This window comes from Acomys russatus, chromosome 26 (assembly GCF_903995435.1).
Source record: "Acomys russatus chromosome 26, mAcoRus1.1, whole genome shotgun sequence".
NCBI lineage: Eukaryota > Metazoa > Chordata > Mammalia > Rodentia > Muridae > Acomys > Acomys russatus.
The window spans coordinates 9826332-9841426 of NC_067162.1; the positions used below are offsets into that span (position 1 = coordinate 9826332).

The following is a 15095-nucleotide window of genomic DNA, read 5'->3' on the forward strand; positions in this document are numbered from 1 at the left end:
GTTCCGGACAATGTAATGTACAACTAGCAATAGTCAAGATTCCAAAGTATCAGAGCTTTGAAGCTGTCATTGGCTTACAGATCAACTCACTATATAATTACCTGAAATGGTTAATGACAATTTTAGTAAAAAACAAACAATATCTGTATTGTACAAACAAAAGAGGACTTAAAGACTGTGACATTAACTAGACTGTGATAGTATGTTCATAGCATCGTTAGAGTTTTTCTGCTGGGAAATAATTACTTATTTATTATTATTATTAGTTATTATTTCCTCTTTCACACTTCAAGTAGTCTTTTTATTACATGTGCTGATAAAGAGTTAAATCAGTCCAACTTATGCTGCTGAAAGCTTGTAATATATAGGTAAGTGCTTTTAGCACAATAGTCAGACATTAACACACCGCTTTCCACGGACACGTTGACACTATAATACCATGAATGACAATGGTGATCATGTGCTCCTTGTTAGGGTTTAGCTACAAAATACGTCATAAAACCTGGATGACTAAAGATTTTTCAAAAATGAAAAATATACTATCAGCATTGACAAGTCCCTTATAAGAAATCAATTATTAAATTCCTATAATACTAAAAAGTTAAATCCTTTCTAGTATTATAAAATAAACCTACTTTAAAAAGAAAGTTTCATCTTCCTTAAGAAAAATTATTTTCAGCCCATGCACTGTAATGAGACATCCACACGGCTGGTGCTTTCTCTCTCTCTCTCTGATAAGTATGAAGACAGGGGCTTGTCAAAAGACACCAATAAATTGTGGAAAAGTAACAAATCTTCCTCCATCACACAAGCTGGTCTTTAAGTACCTGATATTAAAAGATGTGCAAAACATCATCATGTTTTAGGTTAAATTCAGGTGTTACGTGCTGGTTCCCACAGGATTAAGGGGTGCGCTTCATAGTCATCGTCCCTAACTTTAGCTTCTTTCAGTTTTGTTCTGAGAACAACTCCCTAAAACATGCAAAAGGAAACCATGCCATTAGAGTCTCCTCATGTATAATCCTCAACAGTACGTGTTGCCCTCCTGAGATTTGGGAGAATAAAGCTATACAAATGCACAGTCAGGATCCAGGCTGCGGTGGTACCACAGCCTGTTAACCGGGTCCCTACATTACCCAGAAACACCAGAGTCAGAGCGAGGGCAAGCAAAGCAAACAGCAATCAAACACGCCAACAATGGGGAACAGTTTTCAAAACCTCTAAGTTTTCTTCTTAAGTTTCAGAGATAGTTTCCTCTTAAAAGAAACTGTTTCACATGTAATCAAGACTCTCCCAGCGAGGCACCTCCATCCGAGGCATCCAGGCAGAGGGCCTCAGTGAAACATGGAGGGCCATTCCACGGCTCGTAAGAGCAAATACCAAGCAAGAGGAATGCCTAGGAACCTGTCAGACCTCCATAGTGTGCTGCCCAGACACAGAAAGCTTGCCGCTGGCACTGCAGTCCTCTCATTTCCTGCTGTGTTCCTGCCATGACTTCCCCCTCCCTGACAGAGCCGCGCTCTCCCCACTCTAAGATGGAGATGTAAAGAAAGCCTCAGAGGACACCCAGTGCTCATCTGCCTAGGAGTGAGAGGACGAAGCGTTCAGAAGCCATTTCAGGAGAGGATGCTGCTGCTGCAGAGTTGAGAAAAGTGACACCAGCTTGAGAACAGTAAGAATGGACTCGTGTACATTTTAGTCAGCGGCTAAACGTAAATATACCTGATTTATACTTTGCACTAACAGGCTAAGTCCCAAGTGCCAAACTGTAGCTCATGTGACTCCGGGAGGGCTCTTTGGAAGGGTCAGGGACCTTTGGAGAACAGTGTACAAACAACTGTAAACATACACTGATTGTCCGCTAGCTTTCTTAAATAGAGTTTCTGAAGTAATTTTTGTATGAAATTATATATAAGAGTGTAGTTGATCAGATAATTTCTATAATAACATATAAATTCTGCTGTGTGTGCAAAATGTGGTAGAAAGAGATACTGTAGACGGTTCATGTTCTTAAAGTGAGCACCACATTGTAATCCATTAAGAGCCCTTTAATCCGCTCGTGAAACTTCTCTCTGTACAAGTTGAAGTACATAATGCTTTCCGGTTCTTCTTCAAGCCAAAACTTGTCAAATTCATACACGAGGTAACCTGCAATTAAAAACACACAAGCACATTCTCCACAAGGGGTTAAAAATCATATTTGGACCATCTCATTTCCAGAAAATATGCATCCACGTTGGGCTCAGTGGATAAGGCTGCTTGTCACTCACGCCTGACAACCTGAGTTCAATACAGAACGTAAAGTAGAAAGTGCACCTAGAGATCGGCTTCCACCGTTCTCCTAGGTAGCAAAGACCTTAAACAATCAAATGACGAGCCTGAGTTCTTAACTTCATAGGCATCCAGCTAAAAACCATACGTTCTGCCTTGCTGGGAGTAAGCATGCTCGCTCAGGCTGGTACTCACAGTAAAACTGGTGGAAGTGCTCCATCGTGGGCATCCCAGGGACAAAGTTGTAGAGATGAAGCTTCAGAGCCTCGCTCTTCAGTAGGCTGTAAGCCATCTCTGTAAGATTGATCCCAACTATTGCGTAAGAATACCTACGTCAGAAACATCACCCGTTACACAGCTAGCCGACAGCTCGAAGCAGAAGTTTACACCACACAAGGAGCTGACTAGTTCCCCAAACTGGCTGTGCTGCTCCACTAGCACAGGACTCGCTTTGCAGGAACCTCTCTAAACTTAGATAGTGAGACAGACCAAAGTGCTTGGTTTTTGAAGGCTGTTAGTCTTCTAGATAGAAGCTAAGAAATAAAAATAAAACTTCTGACTATGTGACATCTAAAAACAATAAAGAAGAGGACATCTGCATTACCCAGCCTTTTGTTCTCGCTATTCTGTATAAAGCAGTACAGAGCTAGTAGCGAGGCCTCGTCTGCATCTCCTTTACTGTTTGCAAAGCTAACTGACTTTCCTACTTCGGTGCTAGTTTCTATTCCTTCTTTGAAACAGTTCTTGAAAAAAATATGAGCTCCCATCTTTGTTTTATAAACTATATCATGTGGTAAAATTTACTGGAATATATAGAACATTTATGGTCATTTTCCTTAAAATAGTTTGTAATATCCTTTCTACAGTCTCACTTGTTAAAATAACATCATTTTAAGATACAATTTTAAATATCTTTAGATTCACATAGTCATTTTCACTGCAAGAGTCTAGCTTTTTTAAATACTTGCCCAGCTTACCCTAATTTGGGGTGATTTGAACGGGAAAGAATCTGATGCGCTTCGTTGGTGTAATTTTCACTGAAATACCTAAACAAGTTCAAGGAGAATAATGAAACGAAAATGTTCCACTTGCAAGTAGGTTAATACTTCAGAGCAAGCCACTGCTATTGTCAGAACAGTGGCCCTCGCTGCCACAGCCATCCCATCTCCACCTCAAGCCACCTCAACGGTCCCCAAAGGCTACTGAGTCCAAATTTAATCCAAAGGAATCAAGCCTACCACACAAGGAGCACCGGCAGCCTGCTATTTGCTTACAAAAGAAGAAACCACCTGAGTTCTTGTTTTGAAACCTGCTAATTCGCATCCTATCCAATACTCAGAGTGCAGCTGCTGGGCCGCCCCTCCTTCACTGTGCTCTCTGCCACGCCCGCTGACGAGCAGACCGTCACTGATGCACGTGGACCCTGGCCATTGTCACATCAGCCAGTGCTCTAAATACAGTGAAGAAACTACACTCCATTTAAAGTCTAGCAAAACCCTCAGAACAGTCTAGAGTCAAACTCCATCAAATTACCTAAACCCCAGGCTCAGTGAGATGCTGTTCTGATGGAGACGGGGAAGGCACTTAAGTTCTTTAAAGATTACTGTGGGATTTATCTTCAGGAAGCAGAATTACATACAACTTAGAGAAAATTTTAGACATTACCAAACAGACATGCCCTTCTAATTTCAAATCTCCTTATGGCATATCAAAGGAAAAGCCCCAACTGCTTTATCCATATTGACTGGAATAGTTTTCTCAGTAGTAACTTAGTTTAGTTCAATTTCAGATTTTTTTTCATGGTAAGAATTATCAAAAGAAATTATTGGCTTCCCATTCTCAGCACTGTGTACAGTCTGTAGGTCACAGGCCACAGAGAAACTCAAACACCAGTCTACACATCTGCATGTCTACATAGGACGGTGGTTCTCAACCTTCCGAATGCTGCGACCCCAACCATAACATTACTTCACTGCTACTTCATAACTGTAAGTATGCTATTGTTATGAACTGGAATGTAGACACTTGGTATGCAGGGTGTCTGATATGTGACCCACAGCGTGAGAACCACTGATCTAAGAACTCAGTCTTCCACTTGCTTACTAGACTAGTACTGGTTCTCGGCTGTGACTTATCCTGCAGCCTAAGTGCTACAGGAAAAGGCAATCTGTTACAGCTCTGATAAGTGGGGGTTCCGGGCATCAGCCAGAGGTGGTAAGGAACATGTCACCTAACCCGTCCTGCTTTCCCAAATGGAATCAGAGCCCCTGCAGTGGAGACAAGAGGGAAAACCCAGAAAGAAGTGTTCCTGATTCTTATGCAGGGTCAGAATTGGGGCTGGAAAGTAAAAGGAGGGAAAAGCACTGCGGACCCTGGTGAGCAATCAGACGCACACACGGATGGATACACACACACAGATGCACACATAGACACGTGCAAATGCACAGCCACACACACACACACGCACACACGCACACACACGCACACACACACACCTTTGAACTGTTGCTAGCACACTAACAAACATGTACATTACAGGTAAGAAAACTTACAGTCAATGTGAATCAACAGTTAATCCTTCCTGGGATTAAAATAGACTGGACAAAACACAGTCACTCAGCCAAGGAGAAGAAACTATTTTCACTTACACAAGATTGATTAATCCGAGTATGCCCATGCCTCTGAAGTCTGTTTTGGGATCATCACCTTGGAAACCAATGTCTGCCCACTGCTTGGAGATGCGGGCCTTCAACTTTTTCGTGGGCATCAGAAGAGTCCAGAGCTACACAAACATGTTTTTGTGTTACACATAATTGTGATGCTCTTGGTTTATTGCGACATTTTCCTACTCTTAGTTTATCTAATTCATAACTAAATACTTTCAGTTCAACAATTTTGATAGGCACATTCTAAGAGCAACAAGGACAGTAATTAAAATGTAGTGTATTGGGGGCTGGAGGGATGGCTCAGAGGTTAAGAACACTGTCTGCTCTTCCCAAGGTCCTGAGTTCAATTCCCAGAAACCACATGGTGGCTCACAACAATCTATATTGGAATCTGATGTCCTCTTCTGGCATGCAGGTGCACATGCAGCTAGAGCTCTTATACATTAAATAAATAAATAAATCACTTTAAAAAAAAAAAAAAAGTAGTGTATCTATTCCAACCAGAATGACTGTTGTGAAGAATCGGTTTTTTAAAGTAAAATCCACAGAAATCTAGAGTAGTGACCTGTTTGTGTTTACTAGCCAATATTTGTATATTAGACTTAAATTGCTTGAGAATAAAAATCTTGGGCAAATGGACCAATCCATATTCAGTTTGCTCTACTGTGATGCTGGGACTTTAATCTTTAATCAAAAGCAAGAAAGAAGGAAGGAAAGACTGTTTTAAGAAGCACACCCTTAGCCCTGCTGAAGGCAGTGTGGCCTGGAGCCGAGGCTGGGCAGGAAGCAGCTCTCCCCTGGCTCCAGTGCTGCTCTCCTGAAGCAAGTCGGACCTTCTCCCCAGGCCTTGGAATCCTTTCCCTGTATGAAAGGCCACACTGCAGTCTCAGCACTTTCTCTAGGCCTCAGCTATCACCCTCACACACGCACACAGCAGGAACAGCAGAAGGAAGGTGGTCTCTCCTTCTTCACTGTGGGAGGCCACTGTTGCAGTACGTGCTAGCTGACGCTGTGCTAGTCTCAGAAGTGATGCAGTGCTCTAAAGGGACATCTACCTCCACAGCTTCAGTGCTGCAGACGGAAAGCCCAATCTCAACTAGCAAGTTAGATAAACAGGCTCTGAGGCCTGTGCACCCTGCTTTGAGGCTAAAGACAGTCCCTTTGGGGAACAGATAACTTATCTCAGAATTAAAGAATTTGTTTGTTTGTTTATTTGTTTGTTTAATGTACATGAATGCTTTATACCTGGAGGCCAGAAGAGGGCACTAGATCTCATTATAGACAGTTGTGAGCCACCATGTGGGTGCTTGGGAACTGAACTACCTCTGGAGGAGCAGGCGGTGCTCTTGACCTCTGAGCCGTCTCTCCAGCCCTTATCTCAGAATTAACAACATTAAACTTTTACAGGAATATATTTTTAAAGATGCCTATCAAGTAAAAGTTGTTGAGCACCAACCTTTCCCTATCAATGAAACCTAACACAAAGTCTCCAGGAAGCAAGCAAACAGGAGGACAGCACAGGCCTCAGGGCTGCAGCTGACTGCCTCAGCCCTGGCCGGGCGCTTACCTTGAGAAGCAGTTTCTCGTGCTGTGCATTGGCAGAATCATAGGGTTTTTTCCTCACATTTTCTACATCCTGGTAGAGCTGTTTATAGCCAGTTATCTGCAGTAAGCATGTCCTCATGCAGATTTGAAAACTGAAAGGATAAAACTATTAGTTTAAATCAGACCTCTTATCACAATAAAGCAAAGCCTGTGGTTCACACATCTGTTAGGAAGTGGTTTTGGCTTTCAATTTAATAAGATGCACTGAAGGCCGTGCAGAGAATCACTCAAGACTATGACAGAACAGGCTCTAGACAGCATGAAAGCTCACTGACTCCATTACAATAACTCACTCACATGGTTTCTCTGAGCTGCCCACACATCTCCAAACCTTTACTGCCACACAGCTACACCTCTAATATTTGAAGTGTATACAAAACAGCCTATGACAAGTTGCCTCAGTTTTTCCGAATGCAATAACTTTTTCCCTGGAGCAACATGCTTTTTACAGTGACTCTAGTGGCCACACACTAACCTTTAGTTCCAATTCCAATCCATCAACCTTTTAGAACCCTCAGGCTCCACCCTGTCTATGAAGTGCCCTCACACTCTCTGCATGGCACTGACCCCCTGCTGGGTTTGTGTCCTTGATGCCTCTTACCCCAAGGGTTCATTTCCTAACTGCCGTCAAATCCCCAAAGCCACCCTCCACCTCCCTTACATAGGTGTCTACTAACGGCGCTCATCACAACACAGAAGACAGCTAGTCTTTCACTGTACCACTGGCCTTCAGCGTGCCCATCACCTGTCTAGCCCGCTACCTGGTGACTCTTGTAGAACAAGAATACACTGCCTGCAGACAGCCCCGGCGCAGCCTGTTCCTCTAAGGCCTCGGCTGAACACGTGACACACACTGAGGGTTTGAGGAGGGCCTGGCTTGAAGAGGACGCAGACACCAGAATCTGAAGGGCAGGACGGACAGTAGCCAATGCTATTTAACCGTGGGAGAATAGTGGAGGGCCTGGCTGGGTTAGCCCTGTGTGTTTACCAGCACTCTGGACTTCAATGTTTACGGGGTGACAGGGCTGGGCTGCATCACCCACAAGCCTTCCCCACTACTGTCCAACAGTGCAGGGCTCTGCCCAGCAGGCTCCAGCCTGTCACAGAGGAGCGGCACACACACCTGGTGTCTTTCTCGGGGCAGATGTTCTTCTCCTTCATTATGTCCACTACGTATCTGTCCAGCTCGCTCTCGGCAGCCTGTGTTGCATTCCGTAGGACCTAGTTATCAACCAACAGCAGGATGAGAGAAGTGCCTCAGGTTGATCAGAAGTCTGTTTTGAGGCATTTAATCAACTTTACAAAGAAGATATTAAAATGCAAAAAGAAATCACATTTGCTTTAGATCTCTCTGAGAGCTGGCTTGAAGAGGACACAGACACCAAAATTTGACAGTCAGGAAGGACAGTTGCCAAAGGAGCCTCAGGAGAGTAACAGACGATGCTGGGTGGAGGCGCTGGCTGTGTAGTTACCAGCACTCCAGCCCTCAGTGCTCACGGGGGGTGTATGTGTGGTTTCTAAAAGCCTCCTGTCCACATTCCTAAAAGCAACCCTAATAAAACTCATCGGGTGAAAACCAAATAGCCAAGTCATGAAAGGAAGGGGACATAGGAAGGAGACCAACATGCACAGGAGGGAGAGGACAGTAAGGGAGCGCATGGCACACAACACTGCATGTATCTATGCATTGTCAAAAAAAGATGCTAAATTTTTTTAATTAATTTTAAAAAGAGGATAGCAGCAGGCTCTAAGAACTATTGCCCATCCCCATCCTGCCCTCCCACTCCACACATCCAGTTCTCCAGCCCCCACATTCCCCACACTCAGGTCTCCAGCCCCAAACATCCAGTTCTCCAGCCCCCCACACCCAGTTCTCCAGCCCCCCACACCCAGTTCTCCAGCCCCCACATTCCCCACACTCAGGTCTCCAGCCCCCACATCCAGTTCTCCAGCTCCCCACACCCAGTTCTCCAGCCCCCCACACCCAGTTCTCCAGTCCCCACACCCAGGTCTCCAGCCCCCACATCCAGGTCTCCAGCCCCAAACATCCAGTTCTCCAGCCCCCACACCCAGGTCTCCAGCCCCCCCACATCCAGGTCTCCAGCCCCAAACATCCAGTTCTCCAGCCCCCCACACCCAGTTCTCCAGCCCCCACACCCAGTTCTCCAGCCCCCACACCCAGGTCTCCAGCCCCCCACACCCAAGTCTCCAGTCCCCCAAACATCCAGGTCTCCAGCCCCCACATCCAGGTCTCCCCTTGCTGGCAGTTTCTCTTCCCACAATGCACTGAGTGAACACATTAAGAAGGTGACCTTCTGTCTGGCCTGTCTGATAATGTCCTCTGTCCTCTCTCTGTCTAGGAGGCCTTGTTGAATATGTCCTTTAAGTTGGTTCTATTAGAATATCAGTTAAGCTATGCCAGAACACCCCCTTCTCTTTCTGCATAAGTTTATAAACAAGCTTGTCAGTGTCTTCAAAACAGACCCACTGAAATTTTGGTTAAAACGTCACAAACTCAAAGGTCAACTTTGGAATTAATGTTTTAATGAATCTTTTAATTGGTGAGAATTCCTCCACAGGTCTTAGTGCTAAAGACTCACTGCTTCACTAAACACTTCTGGCTGCTGTGGTAGGCTGCACTGCTGTGGTAGGCTGCACTGCTGTGGTAGGTGGCACTGCTATGGTAGGTGGCACTGCTATGGTAGGTGGCACTGCTCGCCCCTGGTGCCAGACTGTTTAGTCCCCTCTTCATGCACAGCAGCAGCCTCTGGGCACCCCAGGACTGACTGTGTACGTTCCCAGACTGCACCTCTGTTAATAAAGACAGTTCTTCTGGCCAACTCTGCTCTGAGGTTTTTCTATGCTGACTGGGATCCCCAGGATCTCCAGGGCAATGCTGAATAGAAGCAGAGAAACTAAATGTTCCCACCTAACTGTGGCAAAGTGTTCAACATTGAAATGTTTTCTGTCATGCCAGCTGCAGATTGACCATGGTGGCCTTTAACAGGGTGAGGGAGTTTTTGCTTTTCTACTTGGGAGAGAGTTTTTATCTTCTTCTTCTTTTTTTTTTTTTTTTTTTTAATTTAAAATGGGGTTTTCCAACAAAGTCAGAAAACCTGCTAGACAAATTCAAAAAGGAGCTGTAACACTTGGGAGAGAGTTTTTTAATCATGAGCAGATTTTCCAGGCTCTATCAAACTGATCATGTTTTTCTGACTCTGTTAATATGGTAATAAGTTATACTCTCTGATTATAAACTTCAATCATAATATATTATCCTTTTTATGTGTTACTTATGGTCCCTCTCCAAGGCACATGGCAGAAGGCTGCAGGATTGAAGACTGGAGGAGAGAGGAAGGAGGCTGCACCTTCGTGGGTCAATGGAGGAGCAGCGCATGGCGGGCGTGGATGGAGATTCAGTCCAGATGAAGAACACTAGCAAGTATTCGGGATTCTGGATGGGAGGTAGCTTGATAGAAGTTATTAGAAACAGATGGCATGGGATTGGGGCAGGCATCCCATACAGGAAGTAGTTTACAGGATTAATGTTTGCCCTGCCCCAGGTTAACGAAGGCTATTTTAAAATACAGCAGGTGTCTGTGTCTTGATTGATTGCTAGCAGATTTTACTGAAGTAATAATAATTATAGGTCTGATAATAAACAATTGTTAGGCCCGTACTGATAATTTATAAACAACAGTTACTAGGATCAATTTGCTGATGTTTTGTAAGGATTCTTGCATCACACTCATAAAGGGTACTGAGTTGTATTTTTCATTTATATGTCTTTGGTTTTAGTCTGTCCTCAAAAAAAACAAACAAAAAAAAAAAAAACAAAAAAGAATTCCTTCCAGGTGTGGTGGCACACATCATTAATCCCAGCATTTGGAAAACAGACACAAGTAGATCTCTGCGAGTTCGAGACCAGCCTCTACAGAGTGAGTCCAGGATAGCCAGGGCTATTTCACAGAGAAACCCTGTCTCAGTAAACAACACTAGGAGGCAGAATCATATCCTCAGTTCTGTTTTTGTTTTTTAATTATGATTCATATTTTACATTTTGACCAAATGCAAACACTTAGGTATATGGATATCTAAAATACAGATGCTCACACAGATAACCGAACTAAAAATGTCATAAACTAATATACAGCAGTAATTGTTATATAGAAAACACTGTGATCTTACAGATAATTTTAGCTGGTTGATTCTTGGATTTTCCACTTAACACAACAGCAAGAGCTGTGGCTAAGTGTGGCAGCCTGGCGTGCTGGTCCTGACTTTACATCCCTTTGCATTGCCTAATGTGGCTTTGGGGGTACAGAATGTATGTGAGCACCCTTTGCCTTGCATGCGGCCTTGCATGGATGCAAATGGAGTCGACAGAGTCTGTCAGGCCTCCAGTGACTCACTTTGAATCATTCATTCCCTCATTGACCACTGAAACCCGCACCTGTGACCAGACATGACCAGCCCGATAAAGAGCCTTTGCAGCTGACCCACGTGTGCACAGGCACACAGTAACACTGCTTTACGCTCCCGAGATCTGTGTTTGTTTCTTACACAGCAAAAGCTGACCGCTACATATTGGGACTCACTTTGGATCAAAAACTGCTTTGCTCACACAACCTACCCTGAGGACACAGTCTCGGGGAAGCCTTTTCCTAAGATACTTGTCCCCAAAAGCTACCAAAGCTACTTCAAAATATACAGATAAAACTTCAGAATAGGAATCTTCTGTTCATCAAAAGCCAGAGAATGCGAAAAATTAACTCACAGTTTCTCATAGCAAAGAAAGTAAACATCCTAAAATCGAATTCTTCTAAAAAACAAAATCAAAAACAAAACATGTTTAGGTTAGGTTTTCTAGAATTAGCACTTTAATGTGCCCTTACCTTATTCTTGGAATATGTCAAGGAATTTTCTGAAATTGAAAAAAAAAAGTTACCACTTGAATACATTTTCTGAATTAGCCCCAAATCAAATAGTAAAAATATAATAGTAATGATAAATCACTTTCACAGTTTAAGGTACAATTTCCACATGAACAACAGAACAATCACCTCAGAACCTTACAGGATAGAGAAGGGGGTAGAATGATCTCCTCCCCCAAACAAAGTACCAAGCTGGTGACAACCTAATTTTGCCAGAATGTTGTTTCTACACCGACCGCAGACTGCCAGAGTGAGAGTGTTTGCCGGCAGCTCAGATCTCAGAAATCCATCTGGAGACTGTGTTCTCCGCTACAGTCTCCTCATCATCGGCCCGAGCGAGGGGCCAGAAAGTGAAGAGCATAGAAGCCAGGAGCAAAGACCAGGCTGCCTGGCCTGGCCGACGACGCTCTTCATACCAGGCCATGAGCGAGCTGCCTCTGCACTCCTGGCTTCTGTTCCAACAATGATGACATTTGTACTGGTCTTTAAAAACAATGTTTCTGGTATACTGAGAATGTTCTCCTTTTGAGAATTGTAAGAAAAATACATTTTGCCTCAAAGTAAAGGCCTGACTGTGCTGTTCTCCATACTGTGATGAGCCAACCAGCACAGCCCGCAGAGATCTGGAAGAGGCAGAGGGGTGGGAATCAGCGTGGCCACAGGACGCTGCGTCATCTTTCCACTGTCATCTTGGATGCAGTCCATACCTCACTCCTTTGGCTCTAAAGGCATCAATTCCTCATTCGAGGCATTCTTAACCAACACAAAATAGGAGCTGGTTAATTCTCGATTTTCCACTTAACACAGCATCGTGAGTTATGGTTCTGCCCAAGTCTTTCTTACTATGCCTAAAAGGACTTCAAACCACAGTTCTCAACCGTCTGAGTTTGAAGTCAGAACAATATTTTCAATTAAACATCGGAAAACTGTCATATGGCAGAAATATAAGGCAAGCTAACCCGAGCCCATGTATACCATAAAAGCTTCCATAGCTACAAAAATTAAAAAGAAATGCACACAAATTTGTATTGCTACAAATTAACAGATCAAAAATATTATTACTTCACTGTGTCACAAATATCAGACATCTTTACACTTTTTTCATATAAAGACTTAGAGATCCAGTGTGTATCTTTATAGATACAGCAAGCTCAGTTGACAACTGCATACCTTTTGGGCTCAATAACCACGAGGCTATCGCCACGAGCCTGGACCAGGTAGGCTCTAATAATCTTTCCTAGGACCAATGAGCAGTCTGTCCACTCAGAAACAGGAGTAAGGAGTGAGGAGAAGTAAGAAAACAGCTGTTGATTCTTCTGATCATTTCATCATATATTTGTGTAAAATTTTCCAAACGGAGGAGAGGAGTAATTTCCTAGCAAACTACTGCAAATATGATCTGACGAACAACGGATACATTTTTAGGAAACCCAAAGGGCTCATTCTCTCTGGGTACATATGGGATGCCCTAAGAAAGTTTCTTCTTATATCCAATTGTTCAATGCTCAGTAGTCAGCAGTAGAGTGAAAAGGCTCAAAGGCCACAGAGCTTAAGAGAGTCAGTTGCAGGGACTTTACTCAAATCACAGCACCACTGGGTAGGCAAAAGGAATTCAATTACGTTTTACTTAATCTTTTAGTTTTTGATTTTGAATAGCATTACCTATCCGGTAGGTTCTCTGTGCACCTCCATAGGTGTCAAAAATCCGCTGCAATTCACACTTTCCAGTCATCTGCCGTAAGACCCATTTCATCCAAAATCGGAAAAAGTGCCCATAGAAAAACTCCCACAGAGAGACAAACATGTTTTCCTGGAAGAGGATAGAAAAACACGAGCTTAATGGCCTTAAACTGGACTTGTAAAACTGAAAAATAAAGTAAGTTGATTCAATTCCCCAAATCCCAAAGTATAGTAAAATCTACTAGTCCATTGTGTCTATTTTGGGACAGTATTAATCAAGTAAGCAAGGAAACAATATCCAGCATGTTTAAATGATGATTAACAAAACGGTCAGCTTATCTCTTGGCCAAATGGTCATTTTTTTAAAAAAAAATTTTTTTTAAAGTAGGGGGAAACTGGCCAAATCATTTAATGGCTGAAAAGAATAATAACCGCCTTCATTCTTGCCAAATAATTCTATTTAATATTTTGGCTTCCTACTTCCGGTTTTCATCCTTTGAGAGTTAGAATGAAAACAGTTCTAGGATAAAAGGACCAACCAAGCAACAATTTCAAATCTACTACACATCAGCTGTGCTTTCCCCAAGAATGAGCTCTTCCTAGCCCTGGTGGAGAGCGCGTCCCAGCTGTCCCAGTCAGCTGACTCCAACAAACGAAAAAAACGCTACAAGTGGCTTACAAACTGGAGCACACAGGTTGGAAAGCGAGCAGATGGCATCCTGACGAATTCACGATTTTTTTTTTCCCCAGGCAGTAAGGAGGTGACGGGCAAAAAGCACCAAGAGTTTTTGGTTTTTGTTTTTAATCCAGAAAAAAAAAAAAAGATAACTCCTCGTGGGTGTTATGGGGGGGGGGGGAATAACTGGAGGAGGGATGCTGGGGACCTCGCCTGCCTTGCAGCCCTGGGATACACTGACACACCCTCTCCCGGCCGGGGGCCGAGGAACTGTCAAACTCGAAATCCCCGCGGGGCAGGGCACTCGGCGCCAGCGCCAGACACGCGGACCTGGATCTTTAAAATGAGTCATCCCGTCCGCGCTCGTCCGGACGACGGCGACAGAAGTGCCAGGCGCCGAGAGGCCGTCCCGCCGGCCGCGGGCCCCCAGGGCCTCGGGCACCGCGCCGTCCCGCCCCTCTCGCGCGCGGGAACGCTGCACAAAGCCCCGACGGCCCCGGCACCCTGCGGACTATCCGCGGGACACCGCCCCCCCGTGAGGCTTGCGTAGCCGCTCGCCAGCAACGCAGGGTGAGAGAAAAATAAATACAGCAGCCACCTCACAGGAGCGGAAGAACTAGGGGGAAGCTGGCACTGCCTCGGTTTCCCCCAAGCTGCAAACACCGGCAACGGAAACGACGCTCTACGCGGAGCAATTCCCTGCAAACACCGCGACCCGGAAGTCGGGACAGGAGGCGGGGTGGCGGGGAGGGGGCGGGGCCGGGAAGGGCCTCCTGCCCCGGGCCTCGCGCCCCGCCCCTCTGTCCTCTTCCGATTGGCCGGCGCTCCGCCTATCGCTGGCGTGGGCGGAAGGTCTGTGGGCTGGGGCTCCAGACGCCAGCCAGTTACCCTGGCAACGGCGGCCGACTGCTACGCCCCATGCCAACGTGGTCCAAGTGGATCAGGCCTGGAAACTTTGCTCAGGACTTTCCACCGCGGGCGTGACGACAGCACTTTCACCCACATTTCCTAATCTGTGAAGTGGTTATTTCCCATCTTTATGAGGCACAAAGAAAACTTGGCTCGAAGGAACTTTATGGATGACGCAAAAGAACTTGCGTGGCTGAAGTTGCGAAGTTTGTACTTTTTCCTCTAAAAATGAATATCGAACGGTTAACTCGTCAAACGTTCATTTCTTGCCTATTGTTTCTATTGGAGGAATAATTTGTGCACATTTTTTTTTTAAACCTCAAAAGGTACGGTTGATTGGCTGGTATGAGCCAG

The 15095-nt window shown here is 44.7% G+C and overlaps 1 protein-coding gene and 1 non-coding gene across 2 annotated transcripts; both read right to left on the bottom strand.

Annotated features, from left to right (window-relative positions):
• Positions 1–1655: 1655 nt before the first annotated feature.
• On the bottom strand, positions 1656–14564 carry Elmod2 (ELMO domain containing 2). The gene is made up of 9 exons (XM_051168515.1): positions 14431–14564; positions 13139–13286; positions 11438–11466; positions 7666–7763; positions 6505–6634; positions 4920–5053; positions 3249–3317; positions 2467–2600; positions 1656–2148 (listed from the first exon to the last, which is right to left on the bottom strand). Exons 2-9 carry the CDS (start codon positions 13278–13280, stop codon positions 2003–2005), a joined length of 882 nt encoding a protein of 293 aa, XP_051024472.1. The 5' UTR covers positions 13281–13286; positions 14431–14564; the 3' UTR covers positions 1656–2002.
• On the bottom strand, positions 9632–9693 carry LOC127209708 (U7 small nuclear RNA). Its single transcript, XR_007833220.1, has one exon. It is a non-coding gene; the product is annotated as a U7 small nuclear RNA (small nuclear RNA).
• Positions 14565–15095: the final 531 nt, after the last annotated feature.

What these genes read in the sequence shown, in the direction of transcription:
- Elmod2 (XM_051168515.1), bottom strand. Translation starts at nt 13,280, where the DNA reads ATGTTTGTCTCTCTGTGGGAGTTTTTCTATGGGCACTTTTTCCGATTT. An exon ending in TGCCCCGAGAAAGACACCAG is followed by an intron (nt 6,635 to 7,665) that starts GTGTGTGTGCCG and finishes TTATCCTTTCAG; the next exon opens with TTTTCAAATCTGCATGAGGA. An exon ending in CTCGGATTAATCAATCTTGT is followed by an intron (nt 3,318 to 4,919) that starts GTAAGTGAAAAT and finishes GAACTTGTTTAG; the next exon opens with GTATTTCAGTGAAAATTACA.